Source organism: Salvelinus namaycush, chromosome 25 (assembly GCF_016432855.1).
Source record: "Salvelinus namaycush isolate Seneca chromosome 25, SaNama_1.0, whole genome shotgun sequence".
Classification (NCBI taxonomy): Eukaryota; Metazoa; Chordata; class Actinopteri; order Salmoniformes; family Salmonidae; genus Salvelinus; species Salvelinus namaycush.
Window position 1 is genome coordinate 19,483,186 of NC_052331.1, and position 25,617 is coordinate 19,508,802.

Below are 25,617 nucleotides of genomic sequence, written 5' to 3' on the forward strand. Positions count from 1 at the left end.
ACCAGGAGACAGGCCAGTACATCAGGAGACGTGGAGGAGGCCGTAGGAGGGCAACAACCCAGCAGCAGGACCGCTACCTCCGCCTTTGTGCAAGGAGGAGCAGGAGGAGCACTGCCAGAGCCCTGCAAAATGACCTCCAGCAGGCCACAAATGTGCATGTGTCTGCTCAAACGTTCAGAAACAGACTCCATGAGGGTGGTATGAGGGCCCGACGTCCACAGGTGGGGGTTGTGCTTACAGCCCAACACCGTGCAGGACGTTTGGCATTTGCCAGAGAACACCAAGATTGGCAAATTCGCCACTGGCACCCTGTGCTCTTCACAGATGAAAGCAGGTTCACACTGAGCACATGTAACAGACGTGACAGAGTCTGGAGACGCCGTGGAGAACGTTCTGCTGCTTGCAACATCCTCCAGCATGACCGGTTTGGCGGTGGGTGCCAAACTGCAATAGGTAAGCAGTTTGGTTTGAAGAAATCAACTGTGGGAGCAATTATTAGGAAATGGAAGACATACAAGACCACTGATAATCTCCCTCGATCTGGGGCTCCACGCAAGATCTCACCCCGTGGGGTCAAAATGATCACAAGAACGGTGAGCAAAAATCCCAGAACCACACGGGGGGACCTAGTGAATGACCTGCAGAGAGCTGGGACCAAAGTAACAAAGCCTACCATCAGTAACACACTACGCCGCCAGGGACTCAAATCCTGCAGTGCCAGACGTGTCCCCCTGCTTAAGCCAGTACATGTCCAGGCCCGTCTGAAGTTTGCTAGAGAGCATTTGGATGATGCAGAAGAAGATTGGGAGAATGTCATATGGTCAGATGAAACCAAAATAGAACTTTTTGGTAAACTCAACTCGTCGTGTTTGGAGGACAAAGAATGCTGAGTTGCATCCAAAGAACACCATACCTACTGTGAAGCATGGGGGTGGAAACATCATGCTTTGGGGCTGTTTTTCTGCAAAGGGACCAGGACGACTGATCCGTGTAAAGGAAAGAATGAATGGGGCCATGTATCGTGAGATTTTGAGTGAAAACCTCCTTCCATCAGCAAGGGCATTGAATATGAAACGTGGCTGGGTCTTTCAGCATGACAATGATCCCAAACACACCGCCCGGGCAACGAAGGAGTGGCTTCGTAAGAAGCATTTCAAGGTCCTGGAGTGGCCTAGCCAGTCTCCAGATCTCAACCCCATAGAAAATCTTTGGAGGGAGTTGAAAGTCCGTGTTGCCCAGCAACAGCCCCAAAACATCACTGCTCTAGAGGAGATCTGCATGGAGGAATGGGCCAAAATACCAGCAACAGTGTGTGAAAACCTTGTGAAGACTTACAGAAAACGTTTGACCTCTGTCATTGCCAACAAAGGGTATATAACAAAGTATTGAGATAAACTTTTGTTATTGACCAAATACTTATTTTCCACCATAATTTGCAAATAAATTCATTAAAAATCCTACAATGTGATTTTCTGGATTTTTTTTCTCATTTTGTCTGTCATAGTTGAAGTGTACCTATAATGAAAATTACAGGCCTCTCTCATCTTTTTAAGTGGGAGAACTTGCACAATTGGTGGCTGACTAAATACTTTTTTGCCCCACTGTATATATATATATATATAAACTCAGCAAAATAAATGTCCCTTTTTCTGAACCCTGTCTTTCAAAGATAATTCGTAAAAATCCAAATAACTAAAATCCCCCCCCCCCCCAAAAATGAAATAAACAGGCCCACTGCCTACGTCTTTTTTTCAAAAACAGATCTAAAACAAGTGTAATTTATATTTACAATTCCCTTGTCCAAACTAATTACTAATTTATCTAGCTCTTTTCAATAGTTCTTATCAAGTTGTGAATTACAGTGCATGGAGAATACTGTTATTTCTATCAAAAGAAATTAAGGAGATGCATTTTCCACTTGGAACCGGTAGATTCTCTCGACCTTATTCATGGTTTACTCTCGGGTAAAAGTGGTGGAATTATGAGGGAATTAAGTCAAGGTCAGATTACAGCGTATTTGTAAACACACCTCCACCACACCTTAATTTCTTAGATCTCCACCAGAACTAATAGCAGCTCAATAGCATGCTATTCACGTGCTTAAATTCAAGGTCAGAATACGCAAAGAGAGAAAAGTGCATAAAAAGGGAATAATGTTCCATTTACACTCGTGTCGGATTTGGGGCCTAGGAAAGGGCATAGAGCTGAGCCAGCTGTCTCTTAGTAGTGCACTATAATTCCACACAGTCTGCCTGCACTATACTCTATTTCAATAGATCTGTGTGTGCACTTTTTTACAGAGGCAATGCAATCCAAATCTCCCAGTCAATGCAGTAAAGATCTCCTTTCTCTACCACCATAACTTCAACTCCTACTGATGTATCACCACTGTAATGCATTTCTAAAAGCATAGTGTCCAGCTTAGTGGCCAACATGTCTTTATAATTTCAAAGACTTGGTCTGAAGACTAATGCTTAGCCCATTAGTTCAATGATTTAGATCGAAATCAAAGATCTTCTACGAGGTGATTTCTCAACCCAGTGGATGCTGTGTGGGATTTGATGATTGGATTGGGAAAAGTTACAGCTTATTCTTTCTTTCCCCTCGCCGCTTCGACGGCATCCTATTTGAATGACAGCCAAAATCAATCTTCTATTAAAGTGCAGTCATAGGCCGGTATTGACTCATTAGAACTTTACCAATCTGGTGATCTCGCTGTATTCATCCACATCCAGGGACCATTTTCTTTAATCAAACACAACCCGGCCTTTAAACAAGCCCGAGGGAATCAATAGACTGCACTCTTTAAGTTCACAAACAGTTCAATCAGCAGTATACCACCCTGCATCCCACTGCTGGCTTGCTTCTGAAGCTAAGCAGCGTTGGTCCTGGTCAGTCTCTGGATGGGCGACCAGATACTGCTGGAGGTGGTGTTGGAGGGCCAGTAGGAGGCACACTTTCCTCTGGTCTAAAAACAAATATCCCAATTCTCAAAGCAGTGATTGGGGACATTCCCCTGAATTTCACCGTACTTTCTCCGCTATGCAATCTGGTTTCAGAGCTGGTCATGGGTGCACCTCAGCCACGCTCAAGGTCCTAAACGATATCATAACCGCCATTGATAAGAGACATTACTGTGCAGCCATATTCATCGACCTGGCCTAAGGCTTTCGACTCTGTCAATCACAACATTCTTATTGGCAGACTCAACAGCCTTGGTTTCTCAAATGATTGCCTCGCTTGGTTCACCAACTACTTCTCCGATAGAGTTCAGTATGTCAAATCGGAGGGCCTGTTGTCCGGACCTCTGGCAGTCTCTATGGGGGTGCCACAGGGTTCAATTCTCGGGCCGACTCTCTTCTCTGTATACATCAATGATGTCGCTCTCGCTGCTGGTGATTCTTTGATCCACCTCTACGCAGACGACACCATTCTGTATACCTCTGGCCCTTCGTTGGACACTGTGTTAACTAACCTCCAGATGAGCTTCAATGCCATACAACTCTCCTTCCGTGGCCTCCAACTGCTCTTACATGCAAGTAAAACTAAATGCATGCTCTTGAACCGATCGCTGCCCGCACCTGCCCACCCATCCAGCATCACTACTCTGGATGGTTCTGACTTAGAATATGTGGACAACTATAAATACCTAGGTGTCTGGTTAGACCGTAAACTCTCCTTCCAGACTCACATTAAACATCTCCAATCCAAAATTAAATCTTCCTATTTCGCAACAAAGTATCCTTCACTCATGCTGCCAAACATACCCTCGTAAAACTGACCATCCTACCGATCCTCGACTTCGGCGATGTCATTTACAAAATAGCCTCCAACACTCTACTCAACAAATTGGATGCAGTCTATCACAGTGCTATCCGTTTTGTCACCAAAGCCCCATATACTACCCACCACTGCGACCTGTATGATCTCGTTGGCTGGCCCTCGCTTCATACTCGTCGCCACACCCACTGGCTCCAGGTCATCTACAAGTCTCTGCTAGGTAAAGCCCCGCCTTATCTCAGCTCACTGGTCACCATAGCAGCACCCACCCGTAGCACGCGCACCAGGAGGTATATCTCACTGGTCACCCCCAAAGCCAATTCTTCCTTTGGCCGCCTCTCCTTCCAGTTCTCTGCTGCCAATGACTGGAACGAACTGCAAAAATCTCTGAAGCTGGAGACTCTTACCTCCCTCACTAGCTTTAAGCACCAGCTGTCAGAGCAGCTCACAGATCACTGCACCTGTACATAGCTCATCTGTAAATAGCCCATCCAATCTACCTCATCCCCATATTGTATTTATCTTGCTCCTTTGCACCCCATTATCTCAACTTGCACATTCATCTTCTGCACATCCTACCATTCCAGTGTTTAATTGCTATATTGTAATTACTTTGCCACCATGGCCTATTTACTGCCTTACCTCTCTTATCCTACCTCATTTGCACATGCTGTATATAGACTTTTCTACTGTATTATTGATTGTATGTTTGTTTATTCCATGTGTAACTCTGTTGTTGTATGTGTCGAACTGTTTTGCTTTATCTTGGCCAGATCGCAGTTGTAAATGAGAACTTGTTCTCAACTAGCCTACCTGGTTAAATAAAGGTGAAATAAAAAATAAAAAGTAGGGTGCTGTCTTTCAGATGGGATGTTAAACGGGTGTCCTGATTCTCTGTGGTCACTAAAGATCCCATGACACTTATCGTAAGAGTAGGGGTGTTAACCCCGGTGTACTGGCTAAATTTCCAATCTGGCCCTCATACCATCACAGTCACCTAATCATCCCCAGCTTACAATTGGCTCATTCCTCTCCCCTGTAACTATTCCCCAGGTCGTTGCTGTAAATGAGAATGTGTTCTCAGTCAACTTATCTGGTTAAATGAAGATGTGTTGTAAAATATGTATGCTACTAGTTGTAAATATAATGTATGCTACATATATGCTACAATTAAATGTTGTCTGTGTCCAGATCATTTTGTTACCCATGTGTGTGTACAGTATACTTACATGAAATAGATGGGGTAGCCTCCTTCAAAATACCAGCAGTAGTTCTTGGAAGCTGTGCACTGTCAATGAGAAGAAGGAAACTAGTCATTGATTTATATTTGCTGGTATGAGATCAGAGGGAAAATGAAGTGTTCGGCATTTAAGTAGGAAACTTGTCAACCATGTGAATACCTTGTAGTTTTATTTCTCTGTGATGTGCCAGATGTGACCACCAAACAGGACTTGGTTGGCTTTTCATTAACACAAGTGATATAAAAACCACTTACTGTAAGCAAAGTTTATATTTGATGAACCAAACTTCTATTTCATGCAATGCTCTATGTTCAGAGGCCAACTCAAGATGATTGTGAACCGGTGACTGCAAAGTCCAGACCAGACCAGAACCCACTATGCACACATACAGTTCAATGCCGCCTCTGTCAGACCAGGCCCAGCACCTAATGTATAACGAGCCTCTAAAATGAGATACTAGAGAAAAATAGTCTGTGGACTCTCACTATTATCTGCCCTCACTAGACAATCACACTATTCCCCTGTGTTCTTTTCTATGGCTATGGCTTCTATGATGATGAGACATCCATTTTTGTTTGATGTCCATCCATCACCATGTAAGGCATGTGTGAGCTGTGAGGTGAGCCAGCTAGCCTTGGCCCTTATTGGATGGGAGTAATTGTGAGAAACACTCCAGCCTAGATCTGCCAGGTGGATGTTTGTGTCCACGGTCAATTGCAGCGTGTCCCTTCCATTTACACTCATGGCAAGGGGACAAAGCAGCCCCTGAGCAGGACTGCAGCCTGCTTTTGGTCATCAGCAGAGGAGCTGGGCTCACTAACAATACCACAAAGTGCTGTTTGTCACTGCTTCAGTTCTGTCACAATTAACAAAGATTAGAAGAGGAAGAGATGCCTGTGTGTATGTGTGCGTGCAAATGAGTGAACTGTAGGTGTGTGAGTGCATGTGTCTGTTTGTATGTGCAGTCAGCTTTGTAAAATGGTATTGTGTGATCTATTTATTTTATCTTATTGGATGGAGCCAAATGGTCAGAGGCAAGACAAGGCCAAACAAATTGTGGTACATATGATATGATCCAGGCTGATGTAAATATGAGTCCAGTAAGACTTTAATGAATGGTGAGTTTTTCTAAATATTGTTTCATTTCAAGAATATAGATTTTAATACATTATGTACAGAATATCATTCAATATACCACGGATTTATGTGACCTTACATAAATGCCTAGCGTTCATAGGCCTAAATAGTGCTCAATAGCCCACAACTTCTGCAGCAGCAGGGCGCATTGTTTTGTTGACTTTCAATAAACCCCAAGGCTATAATATTTCGGAGACCAACGAGACAGTTCCGAAGACGTCATACCCAGGCCTAAACCTTTTAACGGAAACAAAAAGAGGACAACAATTATTCACTTTAACATTGAATTGAATTTCTGACTATAAATATCAGACTCACCTCATCCACTAACCAAAACAGAAATATGATTCCACACAGAACTGGCTTCATTCAAGAAATGTCAACTCCGCTCACAGACAGTAGCCTCCACCTAAATACCGTGACAGTCCAAAATTAATCAGACATGTTTAGAAATCATTTTTCGTCACATAGTGCGTTTGCTGTTTGGTGAGCCACCGGCCATCACTGTCCGATGTTTGGTCGACTGTCGGTGCCATTGGTCGATACCGCTTCAGACCATCAAGCAATCGTTGATCTCTTATTCACAGTTTAGTTTGTCATTATCTTTTGCATTAAATTGTATCGAACGTAGCCTATTCTTTTCACACGCATACGCATAAAGATGATAACGCGACACGCCCCCACAGTATCTCTAGGAACACTGCAATCAAGGACGCAGAAGCACTGCTTGAAAGCAATCGCAAACCATTGAACATTTTGAGCTTTTTTTAACCCAGGACAGGCTATGAGTCAGCACTGTCACAACTTCAGTGTCACAACATTTAGATCACACAAATCATATGCAGCACAGGCAATGCAATATAGGTTGTCATTTGTAAAAGTAATGAGTAATTCATAAATGTATTTATTTTTCGCTTAATGATCTTATTGGTGTGGATTTACCCCGTTTCAAGAGTAACCCAGTGTTCTCTCTGATCACCATCAGCTCTACTCTGTGAGTCTATCAACAGAAGCAGATAGTACAGGCAGGAGCAACACTCATGTCCATCGACTGGTAACCATAGCCTGCAGATCAGACCAGTATTATGACCCTGGGCCAGGGTGCAACAGCTACCTGTTTGCTTGTGAAAAATACAATAATAATATTTCTCATGCAGGATTCTGCAATGCTTATTATTGATGGTTGCCTGCTTCTTTCATCGAGAATGTAACGCCAGAATCAAACAGGAAGATGATCAATCAAGCACACATTATATGGCCTATTAATATGGAAAACTGCAAATTATCAATGTTATTGCAAATTATACAGTACACACATTATTAAAACATTCAGGCATTATAATTCAATATAACAGTACAATTCTCCCTCAAACTGTTAAATATAATTTTCTCTACATATAAATTGCTAATAACACTAGTGACACCCAGTTAAAGTGGCCAAACTGCACTCACTGGGCAGTGAATACTTGTGTGACATGGTAGACATATACATCATTAGATGGGACTGACATGAATGGATAAGGGAGAGAGAACTGAGCAGGCCAAGGCACAAATTCAGTTTGTCAGCATCCCAGAATTAAGTAGAACACTTATTATATTGTATGGTGAACAGCTTGTTTTGAGATCCTTGAAATACTGGTTTGAAACAAAGAAAAAGGAAAGGAAGCGTATTGCACAAACTACAACTAAGGCAACAAGCTAGTGAATGATTTAGTGCTAAAACCAGGGAAGCAGTGTGAAGTCATGATGCGGTCCAAAAGTTCCATCCCACCTGAGCAGGCTGAAATTCCAGACATTACAAAAACATCAAGTTAACTGCAATGCCCCTTTAATCAAACACTGAAATATGTCCTCTGGTGATTTTTGAACTTGTACTGTTGAAAAGCAAAATCCCATGTATAAATACAATAAAGTACACAAACTAAAGATTAGAAAAAAAGAGCAAAACAGTGTTTTTTAGACAACTGCAAACGTCAAGGAGTAGGGCATTCAAAGAGTCGGTCTGATGGGAATTCGTGATGTCATCGGCCTCCCCCTTGCTTGAGGAACAATAGAGGAGAAAGAGAACAAAAGAGGAAAGGCCCACCCCCCACTTGTGCCATGTCAGAACTTGCCTGGACCACCTATTGAGATATGCCTTTTGTTAAGTAAATCAGGTGTTAAATTAGGTAAAAAGGAGGCTGGATTGCTACTTTAAAACAACTAAAAAGATGTGTCAATTGCAGTCCACTGACAAATGTTGTAGTTTCAGTGTAAATATCACACTTTCACCTGCCAGAGCTATCTGAGATATCATTTACCTGAGGTATCATGCCTATTGTACGTTGTTAATGATTTGAACATGTAGGTCGTCATTGTAAATAAGAATTTGTTCTTAACTGACTTGCCTAGTTAATTAAAGGTTAAATAAAAAAATAAATGCATCGATCAGTATGTCACTGTTTTGCCTTACACTTCTGTCTGCACAATAGCTATACAACATGTCAATATTAAAATGTCATATGAGATAAGTAAAGCACACCAGCCAATGATAAAGCACCATGAGCTGTGATCAACCACAGAAATGTTACAGTACATTCACCTGTAATGTAGATTAACTTCAATAAGTAACCATGCAAACATCAAACTATATAACAACTGACCTTCCATCAATGTTAAGATGTACTTAAGCCTAACCCTAAGATAATAAGCCGACATGCCTTAGGCTGAGTTTACACAGGCAGCCCATTATCTCCCTCACCAACTTTAAGCGTCAGCTGTCAGAGCAGCTTACCGATCGCTGCAGATGTACACAGCCCATCTGTAAATAGCCCATCCAACCAACTACCTACCTCATCCCCATATTTGTTTTTCTGCTCTTTTGCACACCAGTATTTCTACTTGCACATCCTCATCTACACATATATCACTCCAATGTAAATTGCTAAATTGTAATTACTTCGCCACTATTGGCCTCCTTACTTCATTTGCACACACTGTATACAGATTTTTCTATTGTAATTGACTGTATGTTTGTTTATCCCATGTGTAACTCTGTTGTTGTTTTTTGTCGCACTGCTTTGTTTTATCTTGGCCAGGTCGCAGTTGTAAATGAGAACTTGTTCTCAACTGGCCTACCTGGTTAAATAAAGGTGAAATAAAATAAAACAATTAAAAATGTCTAATTGGGGGGCCTCCCGAATGGCGCAGTGGTCTAAGGCTGTGCCACTAAAGATTCTGGGTTCAAGCCCAAGCTCTGTCGCAGCTGGGAGGCTCATGGGGCGGCACACAATTGGCCCAGCGTCGTCCGGGTTAGGGAGGGTTTGTCTCATCGCGCACTAGCGACTCCTGTGGCGGGCCGGGCGCAGTGCAAGCTGACACGGTCGCCAGATGTACGGTGTTTCCTCCGACACATTGGTGCGGCTGGCTTCCGGGTTGGATGGCATTGTATCAAGAAGCAGTGCGGCTTGGTTGGGTCGTGTTTCGGAGAACCTTCGCCCCTCCCGAGTCCGTACGGGAGTTGCAGCGATGAGACAAGACTGTAACTACTACCAATTGGATACCACGAAATTGGGGAGAAATAAGGGGTGAAAAATACAACAACAAAAAAAGTCTAATTCTGAAAAAGATTGATGTGAAAATATCTAATGTGATTGGGTAGCCAGGAAATGTTTGACCAAACTTCTTGCTCAGGTCAAATTCTACAGTACGCCACATCCACGGATGTTAGCTTCTTTTCCGCAATGAGTCAGGATCGGAGTACCTCCCCAGCGAGAAAACACGTGGGTAAAGTGGCATTTAGAAAATGTGTCATTGGCTAGAGATGATCCGCTTATTACTTTGTTTTGTACAACACCCCTCATTTTGACGTCACCACAAACGACGGCAGTCTCAGACTGAAGTATATAGCAAACATAGAGCAGTGGAAGAATTCAGTTTGAGTCGTCAGGCAAGATCAAAAGACCAATTAGTGGAAAAAATATCAGAATTGGGCTGCTGTGTAAATGCAGCCTCTGAAACCAATTTGTTTCGGAAACACATAAAATACCTTAACATTTCAAAGATGCGCCGAGCGTATGTCTACAGTACAGCATGTTACAGTAGCTTTACTGTAGAAGGCTTATGGATGGATCTTGTGCGCTTGGACATCCACCAGTAGGTTAAGCGTTGCAAAATTCTGGAAAACCTGGGAATTTTGGGAATGTTACTGTAATTTCACAACCCTCGGTAGGCTGCTGGGGTCCCTGGGTAGGCTGCTGGTTTCTAGGTGTCCTGGGCTGAGCCCTGCAGGCTCAGCTGCTGGATGCGGTCGGCCAGCTCTAGACAGTGGAGGACCCTGCAGCGCTCTGCATGGAGCTGGTCACGGGGCACCTGGCCCAGCAGCTTCTGACTGAAGAGCACCAAGTCCTGCATAAAGATACCCACCGGCTCCCTGGTGGCTGGGGGCAGCTGGGTGATGGTGCATGAGTCAAAGCGGAAGTTGATGTCTTTGGCCCTAGGCAGCCCGGGAGCCCACTCCTCAATCCACGTGAGAGGCCTGTATTAAATCCATAATAGAATAGATAGAGGGGTATAGTTAACCCAACGTTTCAGCGTGGACTACCAGTATTTCTAGATGTAATAAAGGCAATTACGTTTTGTACTGGCAGAATAGCTAGGTTTGAGATGTTGTGAAAGGACTTATCTGATATGACTACTTGATTATTCCAATGGAGTACAGAGTACATACTTCTGCTCTTTGGTTATGAGTTGAGCGGTCATCTTCATGTACTTGTTCTCCTGGTCTTCCTCCATGCTGGCAGCGGTGACAGACAGCTCTCCAAACAGATCGACCAGCCAGGTGAGCCGGGCGATGCCACTGAAAGCTGGAAAACCAAAGCCCGTCTTCAGAGGACCTCCTATTGTGAGACACACAGGAAAACTACAGTCAGAAGTAGTTGTAATGGGACATGTAATCCAATGGCTCATGTTAATCATCCTCTGCTCACATTATGCCCTTTGTATTGATTTTGTATTTCATCACATTCCGACAGTACATAAACTGGTGTGGTGCTGTTGCAGTATATGTCACCATTATGCATAAAATGAATGAACCATTGAAGTTAATCTCCCAACAGATGTTACATTTCATTTTGCGCTTGCTGCCTCTTACAGTCGAACTACGAAAACTGCCCTGACTCAAATTTAAGAGAAACTACTCCCTCTTGCTCCTCCATTCTCGCCACTAAGCTCCCACTTCCATTCTTGGTCAACAGACAGCTGCTATAAAATACTGTCTGTCATCTGAGGTTATGTGAAGCGTGTGGAGTTGATAACTATGATTTATTATTCAATCATGGGTGCTTTAGGAGAAGTCCATTCATATGCATTAACTTGCTTCTTCCCCAGCGGCGAGGCTCTAATGAAATAGGACAGAGCTAGTCAACATCCCAAATGGCATCCTATTCCCTATGTAGCGCACTACTAATGACAAAAGTAGCGCACTATGTAGGAAATACAGTACCATTTGACACACCTCTAGATTTCGTCAACAACACCCTTCTGTATTTCACACCAGAGACCAGCCTGCTTGCCTCACTCCACAGGCAGGCTCTCTTTCACATCAACCCCAACAAGTGTACTGTGGAGAATGAAAACACAACATTTCACAAGTCGCTTTGATGGGAGCCTTCATTATATCAAAAGCTCTGGAATGAAATATTCATCCCAAAGCCTGTTACCTGGATGATGCACATCAATTTGATATATGCTATGCAGTTAGTTTCTGTAGCAAATATTGTATTTGAGGTGATGTCTGTATCAGTAGTGCTGGGGCCCTCATGTATCACGGTTGTGTTTTCACCTGGGATTTGTGCTATATTCTCAATTCCAGTCTCCGTCTCACCTGTGAAGTGAAGGAATCCCTCCTCCAGCCTTTTCCCTGCTACGTCCTTCTTCAGCTGCTTGAAGTCGGCTGTCAGGAGTTCTATGTGCTCCTCATGCAGGACCACTCCTAGGAACATAGAAGACATAGAACATTAAATACGTAGGTGATCAGTAGTTATTAAGATACACAGATCAGGGTTTCCAGTAGCCGGTAATAGCCCGGCTTTTTGGCCATCCCAAAGAATATGAAAAGCCAATAAATAAAATTGTCCGGGAAAAAAAAAAAAGAATTGTGAAATAATGCTTTTTATCCTATTCATTGATAAAAATACCAGTCGATGTAAATACATTTAACCAGTCATGCTTATTGGTCTATGCTTATCGCAGACAGCATACAGATACAGAGCCTAGTTTAAGCAGAAAATCTGTCAGACAGCGCAAGAGCTGCTGCTACAGCTCCTGTTTCTGCTGGAGTGAAATGTGCTTTTATAAGCCCAATCATTGTGCAACAATTCTAAAATGAAATTGCATGTTAAAAACAGTTTTGATGGTCGTGATTAAAAAGAGCTACTATTTTTATTTCTCAACTGGTAATTGAAGCGCGCCTCCCATTCGTCATTCATGTGCAACGGTAGGCAGGCTTCAGCATGTCACACTTTACAATGTGAGCTGGAGGTAGTATGCATTTTGAAGACTTAATTGTGTGAAACCTGAATGTTTTACTTCATATTATGAGGCATGTCTTACCTCGCTTCAAAGTAGCCTAGCCAAAATCTAATTTCAATGCCATTGAAACCATTATGTTCTATTGGCTTTTAAATCAACTTTCTTTCATTGTCCAGTGAGTTGCATGTACAGTATAAACATGAATTACCATAATATAATGTGATTTCTGTCATTCTGAGCACCGTGTGTAGATGCCCTAATCTTGTTACACACCCAATGCATATGGGGCCGTTAAATTCCTCAAATGTCCTGTCAATTAAAATGCTGCCGGCCACATTTTCCAAACGGAAACCCTGACACAGATACACGTCTACTACATCATCATGACCATGTCATCAAGACTTCACCATGTCTTCTCTATAAAATATCTTCCAATGATTCTGTCCAGCTCACCTTTTTCCTGAGCCAGGTCCCAGAGGTCCACAGCAGTCTTGTGTGTCATGGCCATTGGATATTCCACACAGACATGCTTCCCTGCTTCCAGAAACATCCTATGGTCCGTTAGAACATGCAACATAGTATAGGAGAAATGTGTTTTTTTACAGTATCCAAGAAGGGTGTCCAAGAGACAGTGCTTGAACAGAACATAAATTCGATTTCAAAGACTGTCCTGTACTAGGGAGTTGCACAACTCAAATGTAACTTTGTAAACCAAACTGACCAGCAAGGGCTCCCGAGTGGTACAGCGGTCTAAGGCGCTGCATCTCAGTGCTAGAGGTGTCACTACAGACCTGGTTCGATTCCAGGCTGTATCACAACCAGCCCGTGATTGGGAGTCCCATAGGGCGGCGCACAATCGGCCCAGCATTGTCCGGGTTAGGGCTTAGCCGGGGTAGGCCGTCATTGTAAATAAGAATTTGTTCTTAACTGACTTGCCTAGTAAATAAAGTTTAAATAAAAAATATATATAAAAAAATAAGAGCCATTGGTCAATGTTTCAACAACCCATCGTGTACAGAGTTGGGAAAACTTCACATTGACCGCTCTTAAAACTTCTTGTAACTTTCTCAAAATGTTGCTTCAAATTAAATTGACAGAAAATAAGACAATGAAGTATCCTCTATGAAAAAGCTGTTCTCAATAACATTTCATGGCTTTTTTCCCTTTACAGTATGAAGGGCAGTACCTGCTGTTCCATTTAGACAATTAGCCTGTAACTGTCTACCAGTGAAACATGATGGCCATGTTCTAAACACCCTCATTAACCAGCCTAAAATAACTCTCCATTCTTTAATAGCCCATCTCTGCCTCTCTGTACACTCTGTACATTTAACAGTGAGAGGGAGAGTAAAAAACATAATTTCAGTGCGTTTTCGCTACAGTTCGCAGTCATAAAGAGAGCCATTAGAGAGCTGTAGCCTTGGTGGTGCTCTCCAGGGTTTGTACATCAAAACAGCTACACTGAAATGTTTCTTACAGAAGAAATATGAAATGCATATGCAGCATAAGCATGGTAGCAATTAAAAGGGTTTTTGAAAAATTAAAGGAGAGTCGCACACTCTAGGAGCTCAGATGCAATAATTTAATAACCAACGTTTCGACAGACAAGCTGTCTTCATTAGGGTATAATGACAAACACTGCGAGGTGACTAGTTTATATAGTGTCAAAGGACACACACAGGTGTCTGTAATCATGGCCAGGTGTGGCCTGATATCATTGGTTAATTCTCATATATTAAAATAGCATTCAAAAAAACATAAATGAATAGCATACGATCATAGATACAATTTGGCTACATAAGCCTATAAACATTTACAATAGCAAATTCACAATAATCACAAGTATGGCTTCAGATCAAAGTCTACGTTGAGACCGAAGGGAGCAAGGGTCTTTAAATTTAAGATCCAGGCAGCCTCTCGTTTTAACAATAAATTGTCGAGGTCACCCCCTTTCCTAGGGAAGGTGACATGTTTGATGCCAATATAACGTAGGGACAAAATCGAGTGGTTTGCTCCCAAAAAAGTGGGCCGCAACTGGGTAAGTCGAGTTTTTGCACCTAATGGTGCTACGATGCTCCGAGATTCGTACTTTTAATTCGCACTTTGTTTTACCCACCAAATTTTTACCACAAGGACAAGTTATAAGATAAATAACTGCCTTAGTGGAGCACGTGATAACACCATTGATTGGGATCTGTTTCCCTGTTTGGGGGTGTTTGAAGGATCTACATTTATAAGTGCCGTTGCATTGAGCACAGCCATTACACTGGTAGTTTCCATCCAGTAGGGGCGCAAATAGACATTGTGCGGGGATATCTTGGGGTGGTAAATCAGAGTTTACCAGTTGATCTCTGAGATTTCTGCACCGCGAGAATACGACCAAGGGAGGGTCCGAAAACACATTACCGATACTGTCATCGCATCTTAGAATGTGGCAATGTTTGTGAACGACTCCCTTAATTTGTTCAGAGCACTTTGAATAGCGGGTAGTTAGAAGGCAAGAATGCTTCTTTTTGCGAGACTGACCTTGAAAAAGGTCATGTCTTGTTTTATTTTGAATTTTCTCAATGGCAGTATTAATCTGACCATTTTTGTACCCCCTCTCCTTGAATTTTCTTTACGTCTCAGCCATATTTCTGTCGAAATCTGATTGTTTTTTGCAAATTCTTTTGATTCGACAGAATTGGCTGTAGGGCAAACTGTTTTTCAAGGGAAGTGGGTGACAAAAATGAAAAGGGAACAGTTTGAAAATGATGGTAAAATTATTAGACTAAAGGTGAGGACACAACAGTTCACCAGACAAGATTGAATCCAAACATTACACTGTTGATTGTATGTGGATTTTACATGTAATACAACATTGAATTTATTGTGTCACAATATGTCTCAATGTTGTATAATATATAGCTTATAAACTAGAACTGTTAAATCTAATCAAATTTTATTGGTCACATACACATATTTAGCTGATGTTATTCCGCAATAATTTAGCTGATGTTATTCCGTGTAGCGAAATGCTGGTGTTCCTAGCTCTAACAGGTTGTCTGAGGGTTTAGTAAATGGGCCAGGTTCAATGAATGGTTAATTAACGTACAGTTTTTACACAGAGATGGAGCCTCAGTGGACTAAGAAAGGAAACAGTGTACTGAGGATTGATACAGACAATATACGTGTTCTAGTGCTGACTCCTAGTGGTGATTTGTAACATGGTGAAAATATAGCTCTTGTGTAAGAGCATTTCAGATAGAAACAAAACTGACAAAGGGATAGCTAGACAACTACCACAGAGGACTATAATAGAGATATGGGGTCATTGAGAGAAAGCGTTTTACCTGATGTTTTCCTCATGGGCAGCGTTTTCGGTGCACACGAAAGCCACCTTTATGTCGTCCCGGCTCAGGGCATCTTCAACAGTGATTTGTTTCACTCCCTGTTGCTCCTCCAGAATCCTCCTATGAGAAGACAGCACCAGAGTCATATTCACTACTGGAAAAATGCTTTGAAATAGTCACAGGGTTTGCTACAGTATGCACGACGCAGCTGCTGAATCTGACGACAGTGACTCTATATCTATTTCATATGTGCAGTGCAACAAAGTTAATTGCACTGCACATATAATAAATACAGTGGGGCAAAAAAGTATTTAGTCAGCCACCAATTGTGCAAGTTCTCCCACTTAAAAAGATGAGAGAGGCCTTTTCATCATAGGTACACTTCAACTATGACAGACAAAATTAGAAAAAAAAATCCAGAAAATCACATTGTAGGATTTTTTATGAATTTATTTGCAAATTATGGTGGAAAATAAGTATTTGGTCACCTACAAACAAGCAAGATTTCTGGCTCTCACAGACCTATAACTTCTTCTTTAAGAGGCTCCTCTGTCCTCCACTCGTTACCTGTATTAATGGCACCTGTTTGAACTTGTTATCAGTATAAAAGACACCTGTCCACAACCTCAAACAGTCACACTCCAAACTCCACTATGGCCAAGACCAAAGAGCTGTCAAAGGACACCAGAAACAAAATTGTAGACCTGCACCAGGCTGGGAAGACTGAATCTGCAATAGGTAAGCAGCTTGGTTTGAAGAAATCAACTGTGGGAGCAATTATTAGGAAATGGAAGACATACAAGACCACTGATAATCTCCCTCGATCTGGGGCTCCACGCAAGATCTCACCCCGTGGGGTTAAAATGATCACAAGAACGGTGAGCAAAAATCCCAGAACCACACGGGGGGACCTAGTGAATGACCTGCAGAGAGCTGGGACCAAAGTAACAAAGCCTACCATCAGTAACACACTACGCCGCCAGGGACTCAAATCCTGCAGTGCCAGACGTGTCCCCCTGCTTAAGCCAGTACATGTCCAGGCCCGTCTGAAGTATGCTCTCTAGCAATTGGATGATCCAGAAGAAGATTGGGAGAATGTCATATGGTCAGATGAAACCAAAATAGAACTTTTTGGTAAAAACTCAACTCGTCGTGTTTGGAGGACAAAGAATGCTGAGTTGCATCCAAAGAACACCATACCTACTGTGAAGCATGGGGGTGGAAACATCATGCTTTGGGGCTCTTTTTCTGCAAAGGGACCAGGACGACTGATCCGTGTAAAGGAAAGAATGAATGGGCATGTATAGTGAGATTGAGTGAAAACCTCCTTCCATCAGCAAGGGCATTGAAGATGAAACGTGGCTGGGTCTTTCAGCATGACAATGATCCCAAACACACCGCCCGGGCAACGAAGGAGTGGCTTCGTAAGAAGCATTTCAAGGTCCTGGAGTGGCCTAGCCAGTCTCCAGATCTCAACCCCATAGAAAATCTTTGGAGGGAGTTGAAAGTCCGTGTTGCCCAGCAACAGCCCCTAAACATCACTGCTCTAGAGGAGATCTGCATGGAGGAATGGGCCAAAATACCAGCAACAGTGTGTGAAAACCTTGTGAAGACTTACAGAAAATGTTTGACCTCTGTCATTGCCAACAAAGGGTATATAACAAAGTATTGAGATAAACTATTGTTATTGACCAAATACTTATTTTCCACCATAACTTGCAAATAAATTCATGAAAAATCCTACAATGTGATTTTCTGGAATTTCTTTTCTCATTTTGTCTGTCATAGTTGAAGTGTACATATGATGAAAATTACAGGCCTCTCTCATCTTTTTAAGTGGGAGAACTTGCACAATTGGTGGCTGACTAAATACTTTTTTGCCCCACTGTAAGCACTAGAAATCAAGGTATTTTTTCAGTGCGTGAATTTTACCATTGTTTTTTAACACCAGTTGTTCCTGTCAAAACCAGCACATGGACCTAGACACACTGATGTGCACAGTGTGTCCAAAAAACAATGAGATGAGTCTTGGTGCCTCACCTGGATATGAAGCCTTTGACACTGAGCTTCTCAGCTGCGCTGGAGGGCAGAGGGGCTAGCATGTCCCTGATCCTCACAAAGCCTGCCGTCCCAATGCCAACCACCACTGAACCAAACATGTCTGACTGCAAAGAGACAGAGTCAGAGCTTATCAACTGTGCACTCTGCATAAAGACCCAAGACAAGTTCTGGACAGAGATTCTCAGGAACACAGCAATGTTTTTCTGTATAGTTTTGCTAGTTAAAAAATATGGCAACTGCCATCAATGGAGAATTTGACGATTCAAAATATTTATATGGATTAACTAAATAAATCTGTTTTAAAACTGTTGGATCTGTCTGAAATTACAGAAGTGAAACATGGTTGTTGGGAAGGAAATAGTTAGAAAGAAACCACCATGTTTCACTTCTGTAAATTCAGATAGATCCAACAGTTTCCAACTCTTCACTTCCTATCAGTCAGAAAATGGTGCAGTGTCAGAAGTGCACTAGCTATTATGGCTGGGATGCACTGTGGGTGCTGATCATTACAAATACACATAAAAGGAACCCTCGGGTCCCCAATGCATTACACAAAGTAACTTGAAACAAGACCAATGACCAGGAAATTCATAATTGACATAATAATGATAAGTATATAATCTAACATGACATCAACAATGTTGCAATGCAGGTAACAATGCTGTCCTCGTTGAATGAGTAGCTAGTGTAATAAATACCATTTAAAATAACACAAGCATATTGCTATTACATTGTTATAACTAACTTCTTTCTAAGCAGGGTTTCTCACACACTTATAAACAGATACAGAGACAGACACACACACACCCAAGGACAGAGGGCTGACGTAAACCTTTCATAAACACTGATAAGGAAAGGCTTTGATCAAAAGAGTGCTTGGGTCCGCATTTCACGAAATAATGAGACACACACATAACCAAGGACAGAGGGCTGACTACGCACACACAAAATCTCCTGCTTAGCTGAACATTTGATAACAAAGAACTTTTGCTATAAGACTCAGAAGGATGACGCCCAGCTCATCAGGACCAATCTGAGAAGACAACAACCTGTCCAGAACCAACCAAAGGACCAGAACTTCCAGACTCAACCTACTTTCTGTGTTGTATAAAATGTCTATGCATTTCTGTTATCTGGGCTTTTTCTGGAGGTTCTCTATGAGCCGAAGGAACGAGACCGTATACGCTTGTACCAGATATCTTCACTCTGAATAAAACTGTCACTTGTCATACAATTTACCACCTTGTCCGAATCGATCCTTGACCGGCTCACCCTTCTCAATATCCAATTATCAACAGAAACTTGGTAAGCAGAGGATGGTTGTCTAGATACCCGGTCCAGAGTGGTTGATATGGATGTGAGGGGGCGAGTTGGTGAAAGGACGGTTCACGGAGGACAGGTGAAATCTTTTGGGGGGGAGGACGACAGTTCTGCTCAACTCGGGAAACTGATCTTCTGGTCGACCATAAACAAGGTAAGCAAGACCTGTTAAATCAAACTTTGCATATTGTCGTATAGTTCTTCCAAATTTCGATCAGTGGTACCGAGTCTGGGTAAGAATTCTTGTTTAAATTTATGAGCATAGATGACATGTGAACGACAGTGAAGTGAACATATGTGGGAATAATTTGTAAGTCTTAAGCGCTATTATATAGTCCGGCTTGTGACCGGTGAGGAATAGGCTTAATTTGTGTTAAAAGCGCTATTATATAGTCCGGCTTGTGACCGGTGAGGAATAGGCTTAATGTGATAAAAAGATCTATTCGTATAGTCCGGCTTGTGACCGGTGAGGAATATAGTAAGCACTATTCAATAGTCCGGCTATTCAGTCGGTGAAGGGTAGGCTTAAAATTGGGATAGGCACTATTCAATAGTCCGGCTATTCAGCCGGTGAAGGATAGGCTTGTTCCATCCCCATTCATATAGTCCGGCTGTGACCGGTGACGAGTGGGGTAAAGTTTGTCAAGACCTATTAGTATGGTCCGGCTTGTGTCCGGTGAGGAGTAGGCTAGACTTATTCAATAGTCCGGGCGATTGTCCGGTGAAGAATAGTCTATTTGTGTTTGTAGGCGCCAGGTTGAAAAATGTTCAATGTTTAAGTGTAATGTTTCCAATGTCTAAAGTCTAAGTGTTCAACGTCTAAAGGGTAATGTTCATAGTGGGAAAAATTTAAATGTTTAATGTATACATGTAAAAAATTATTGGTGTTGGTTTAAACTGAGAAAGAATATTATTAGGACTGAGAAATTTTGCACGTTCCACAACGCCTGATAAACAAACGATACATAGAAAAATTAAATTCCGAGTGTACGAGGGAGGAACTCTGAGATAAGACAGAGTACGTGTCTCCAAGAATTCATCACGGGTATTTACCAGTGACGGGCTAAGTATATTCAGATAGTCTAAATATAGTGATGAAATTTAATCAGATGATTTAAAATATAGAGATAAAAGTTAAAATATAAAATACATGACAATATGACGACCCCAAATACTCCCAAGCTTAAATTTAAACTTAGTTGGAGTAACTAGATGTTTTGCCTAGAGGCATGAATAAGACAGTCATTTTTGGTATTATATTGGCTAGTTGCTGCGTTCTGAACACAGGTTGAGCGCTAGTAAACGCATATCTTTATTTGAACTATACTAATCTATTTGATAAAAGTACTAAACCTGTATATTTAACATTTGATAATGATTGGCAAATCCATATATTTAACCACAACTTTGAATTTAGCATTGAGTATTATAAAAGGAACGGGATAAAATTTGTACTTTCCCCACCGGGTGTGGCCGTATTAAATTATGCTAGAGAAAATTGGTTGTGTCATTTAGAGGGAAAATGTGTACATTATAGCTTTGAGATACTTTTCAAAAGTTGCTGAAAGTTATTGGTTTTTGGTTTAGGTAACACCAGAGAATTCGAACAATAAGTAAACGTATTCTAAACGTGATCTGTTTTCATTATGGGGAACAAAGAACGACTCGCAACCTGGTATGGCTGGCATGAGAGTTTTTAAAGGGACAGTGTACGTTTATCACAGTTGTATGGTTAGTACATGAAACATCGGGGAAATTTAAAACGAATGATTTAAGGGTATTATCATAATTATTAGGTTTTGTTTTTGTGGTAAACGTTTTGGGTTAAGGGGTTTTCCGTGTTCCGAGAGACAAGGTAGTTTTAACCACAGAGGAGTCAGGATTCTGTTTTTAAACATTGGCTATGACGGTTTTGAATGGGCTGTTATTGAATTGGTTTGAACAGGAGATATTTTAAGCCTATAGGGCATGGAAATAAAAGTGATAGAGAGCTTATTAGTAAAGAAAGGAATTTATATGGTTAGCATTTGTTTTGGCCATTAGAAGATAGAGATAGGTTTATTAAGGTTATGTAAGGACTTTAGAGATTGACACTATAAGACATGTTGTTAATTTTAAATCCATGATTTTAGATAAAGTCAAAACAGTGAGACACTTAGTTAATGTTTGGGACCAAGCTACAGACAGATAAGGGAAAGGGCAGACAGAGTGGCCCTCCCCGCACTGCTGAGACCTTGAAGGTTTGAGAGCAGAGAAGGGAGTTTTGGAAGGGGCGCCAGGACAGAGATAACAGAATGGGTAGATAACAGTTACTGAATGGAGACAAAAGGGAGAATTGGACATGTGGAAAATGAAAGGGGCGGTCTTACATAATAATGTAGAACATAAGAATATTTTACTAAGTCATTATTTAGAATAGGTAAGGTTGATACCTGGGCAGAGCCAGGTATCAAACGGGGGAGGGGTACATTGTGGTCTAGGATAGGATGGGGCCTATTGGATAATAAACTAATTTAAAAAAATTCTAGCTAATAAATAGGCATAGAAGTTAAATATATAATCAGATAGAACAAATGACAAACTGTTTATTAACCAAACCTGTATGTCCAAGATTTTATGCATTACAGGTGAATTAAAGGAGAAGGTGATTCACCCGACCTGGGGGCATATCGCACTTGGAGGGTGAGACACACTGACACTGTCGAATGATCACAGAGTTAAGGAGAAGAACCGTTACTAATAGAGTTCGGGGATCAACTCCTTAATGAAGAATTCCCTGCCCCCGACCTTTCCTCACTGTGTTTGTTCATAGAAGTGAAAGTGTGTCTGGCTTCTTGCTGATGATGTTTTCTCTGGGAGAGGGTGGGGCTTTACAGGATTGCTTGTAGTCCTGAGCTGTCTGATTAGGATACGATGGGGATGTTACCATCACAGTACTGCCAGAACCACCACCAGTTCCAACAGACCAGGTTCAGCCGGCCTCCTCCACCACTTCAAGACCAAGTCCCACGCCATCACCTGAACTCTACAATCTGGTATAGGTAATAAATGTAAAAGACATCTCAGATAGTGACCAATTGGGGACTGAAACTGGTTATGAGGGAAGGGAGAATATGTGGTTGACCTACAAAACACTTAATAAAAAGGACTGTGTCGTATGTGGACATGCCAGACCTATTCTGGCTGCTCACCCATTTGCCCTAAGTAAGGGGGAAGGTTGGATGTGCATATTGGAAAGTTTAAGCCAAATTCAACCCTGTGTAAAACTCTGAGTCTTGTGTTCCCAGAAGTCCGTCCCCAGAAGACACCATGGGGGTTAAGGCATATGGGGGATATTACAGCTGTAACACTGGTACAGGTAGAGGTATGGACTATGGGAGGTTCCCTACTGCTGCCTGCATCACTAATGTCACTATTAACTAGAGGTGTTGCTGATGTATGGTGGATGTGTGGACCTGCCAGGCGGTTGACCCCATTTTGAAAGGAGATTATCAGGGAACATGTGTTTTGGCCAGTCTGATAAACACCATTGCCTATTATTGAGGTTACAGCTAACCAACTTTTGGGAGCTGCACATGACAGAGGCTTGGGACCAATCCAGGAGACGGCAGAATCGTGACGCTCCTTGGTCCGAGGGAACAGATAACATCCACACCAACCTGTTGGGGGTCCCAATAGGGGTCCCCCACGAATTCCAGACATTAAACAGGAATGATGGCCTGTGGCATCTGATGCCCATCATTGGCCCAGCTATTGTTGATGCTAAGCATAATGCCTGGATCAATTATATCTACTATAATTAATGATGATTTGTTAAATACACCCACACAGCACTTACGGGGGTGGCTGAACAATTGGATGCCACCTCGTAGACCAAATAGACTAGCACTGGACATGATTCTGGCCGACCAGGGAGGTGTATGTAAAATGTTTGGAGAACAGTGTTAGACGTTTGTCCCTAACAATACTAGTCCGGATGGGAGCATTTCAAAAGCTCTGAGTGGGTTGGCAAGGTTATCGGTGGGGGTGAGGGGTCTTGCAGGTGTGGAGGAGAGTGGACTGGTCCCTTGGCTGGGTGGTTGGTTTGGTAAGTGCACTGCAGTGATGATTACTGGATTTCTGACACTAGTTGTTGTTTTTCATTTCTGTGCTGCCTGTATCATACCTTGTTTGAAGAAGTCTGTTACAGATGTGGAAAGGGCCTATGGTATGATGCCGCTGCTTGATGCTCCAGTTGGAGAGGCTGATACGAAATCAAGCTTTCGCAGGAGAGTGGGCCTGACAGAGGGGGACCCTTGGTTCGCTGTAGTTGATGTTGTCGAATGAATAAAAAGTGATGTTTGTCCTCCCTGTTGTGAAGGTTTTAAGTTCCCGGGTGGCGACGAGCCCACCTGGTACAGAGTGTATAGAGGGATGGACCTGAGGGTTTAACATGATCTAGCTTTTTATGTCACGTCTCTTATGAGACGTGAAGAGAGGGCATATGAAACTTTCTCTTCAAGAAAGTTTCTGCATATACTACTCCTGCTTGATTCCATGTTTATGTCACGTCTCTTTGGAGACGTGAAGAGAGGGAATCAAAACTTTCTCTCTGAGAAAGTTTCCCTGGTTGTTTACTTTTGCTTTTCTTACTTTTACCTAGTTTATGTCACGTCTCTTTGGAGACGTGAAGAGAGGGAATCAAAACTTTCTCTCTGAGAAAGTTTCCCTGGTTGTTTACTTTTGCTTTTCTTACTTTTACCTAGTTTATGTCACGTCTCTTTGGAGACGTGAAGAGAGGGAATCAAAACTTTCTCTCTGAGAAAGTTTCCCTGGTTGTTTACTTTTGCTTTTCTTACTTTTACCTAGTTTATGTCACGTCTCTTTGGAGACGTGAAGAGAGGGAATCAAAACTTTCTCTCTGAGAAAGTTTCCCTGGTTGTTTACTTTTGCTTTTCTTACTTTTACCTAGTTTATGTCACGTCTCTTTGGAGACGTGAAGAGAGGGAATCAAAACTTTCTCTCTGAGAAAGTTTCCCTGGTTGTTTACTTTTGCTTTTCTTACTTTTACCTAGTTTATGTCACGTCTCTTTGGAGACGTGAAGAGAGGGATTTGTAATAAATACCATTTAAAATAACACAAGCATATTGCTATTACATTGTTATAACTAACTTCTTTCTAAGCAGGGTTTCTCACACACTTATAAACAGATACAGAGACAGACACACACACACCCAAGGACAGAGGGCTGACGTAAACCTTTCATAAACACTGATAAGGAAAGGCTTTGATCAAAAGAGTGCTTGGGTCCGCATTTCACGAAATAATGAGACACACACATAACCAAGGACAGAGGGCTGACTACGCACACACAAAATCTCCTGCTTAGCTGAACATTTGATAACAAAGAACTTTTGCTATAAGACTCAGAAGGATGACGCCCAGCTCATCAGGACCAATCTGAGAAGACAACAACCTGTCCAGAACCAACCAAAGGACCAGAACTTCCAGACTCAACCTACTTTCTGTGTTGTATAAAATGTCTATGCATTTCTGTTATCTGGGCTTTTTCTGGAGGTTCTCTATGAGCCGAAGGAACGAGACCGTATACGCTTGTACCAGATATCTTCACTCTGAATAAAACTGTCACTTGTCATACAATTTACCACCTTGTCCGAATCGATCCTTGACCGGCTCACCCTTCTCAATATCCAATTATCAACACTAGTTCCGTACTGAATTTAAACTGGTTTACATTCAAGCTTGATTTCCTTACCTACCCTTTTCTGAGTTGCCTTTGAAGACCCTTGTCTCGTTGAAGTGAATAAAATGCTTACGTTAAACAAAGTAATCGACGCTCTTGCCCCGGTGATATCACTTTCATAACGGGCTCACGTGTTTTTTTTGACTGCTTGCGTGTGACGTCCATAGAACGCGGTGATTGGTGAATCAAGTCTACTCACGTGATGGACGTCTCGTCGGAAGTTATGTGGTTTGATTTTTTTGTTATAAAACAAATACAGACCTGCTATAACACTAGGTAATGATGATATTTTCGTTTCTTTACATACAATGTCCACGAATGTTCATATGTATGTGTTTCTGTTCAAGCAAAATTTGTGATGGTTTATGCAACAATATATGGCGACTCCCATGGCAGCATGAATATCCTCAGTCTAACTAAGGGTGTTATCACATGGTCCCTTACAGACAATTATTTGTGAACTCAGTGCGGTTGGCTTAATTTTTTTGCAGT

The 25,617-nt window shown here is 42.0% G+C and overlaps 1 protein-coding gene across 3 annotated transcripts in view; it reads right to left on the reverse strand.

Moving 5' to 3' along the window:
* The window catches only part of LOC120020327 (biliverdin reductase A-like), a 39,734-nt gene extending 14,474 nt beyond the window's left edge, over window positions 1-25,260 (reverse strand). Inside the window, exons 1-8 of one of the 3 annotated variants that reach the window (XM_038963903.1) lie at window positions 25,142-25,260; window positions 18,041-18,165; window positions 16,001-16,120; window positions 13,122-13,219; window positions 12,022-12,129; window positions 10,867-11,035; window positions 10,563-10,674; window positions 5,010-5,068 (exon numbers count right to left, since the gene is read on the reverse strand). In XM_038963903.1, coding sequence (XP_038819831.1) covers window positions 5,010-5,068; window positions 10,563-10,674; window positions 10,867-11,035; window positions 12,022-12,129; window positions 13,122-13,219; window positions 16,001-16,120; window positions 18,041-18,159 — 785 coding nt within the window. In that variant the 5' untranslated portion in view covers window positions 18,160-18,165; window positions 25,142-25,260. Of the gene's footprint in view, window positions 1-5,009; window positions 5,069-9,677; window positions 10,675-10,866; window positions 11,036-12,021; window positions 12,130-13,121; window positions 13,220-16,000; window positions 16,121-18,040; window positions 18,166-25,137 lie in introns of those variants that run through there. The other 2 variants (XM_038963904.1, XM_038963905.1) reach the window with 2 other exon arrangements.
* Window positions 25,261-25,617: the final 357 nt, after the last annotated feature.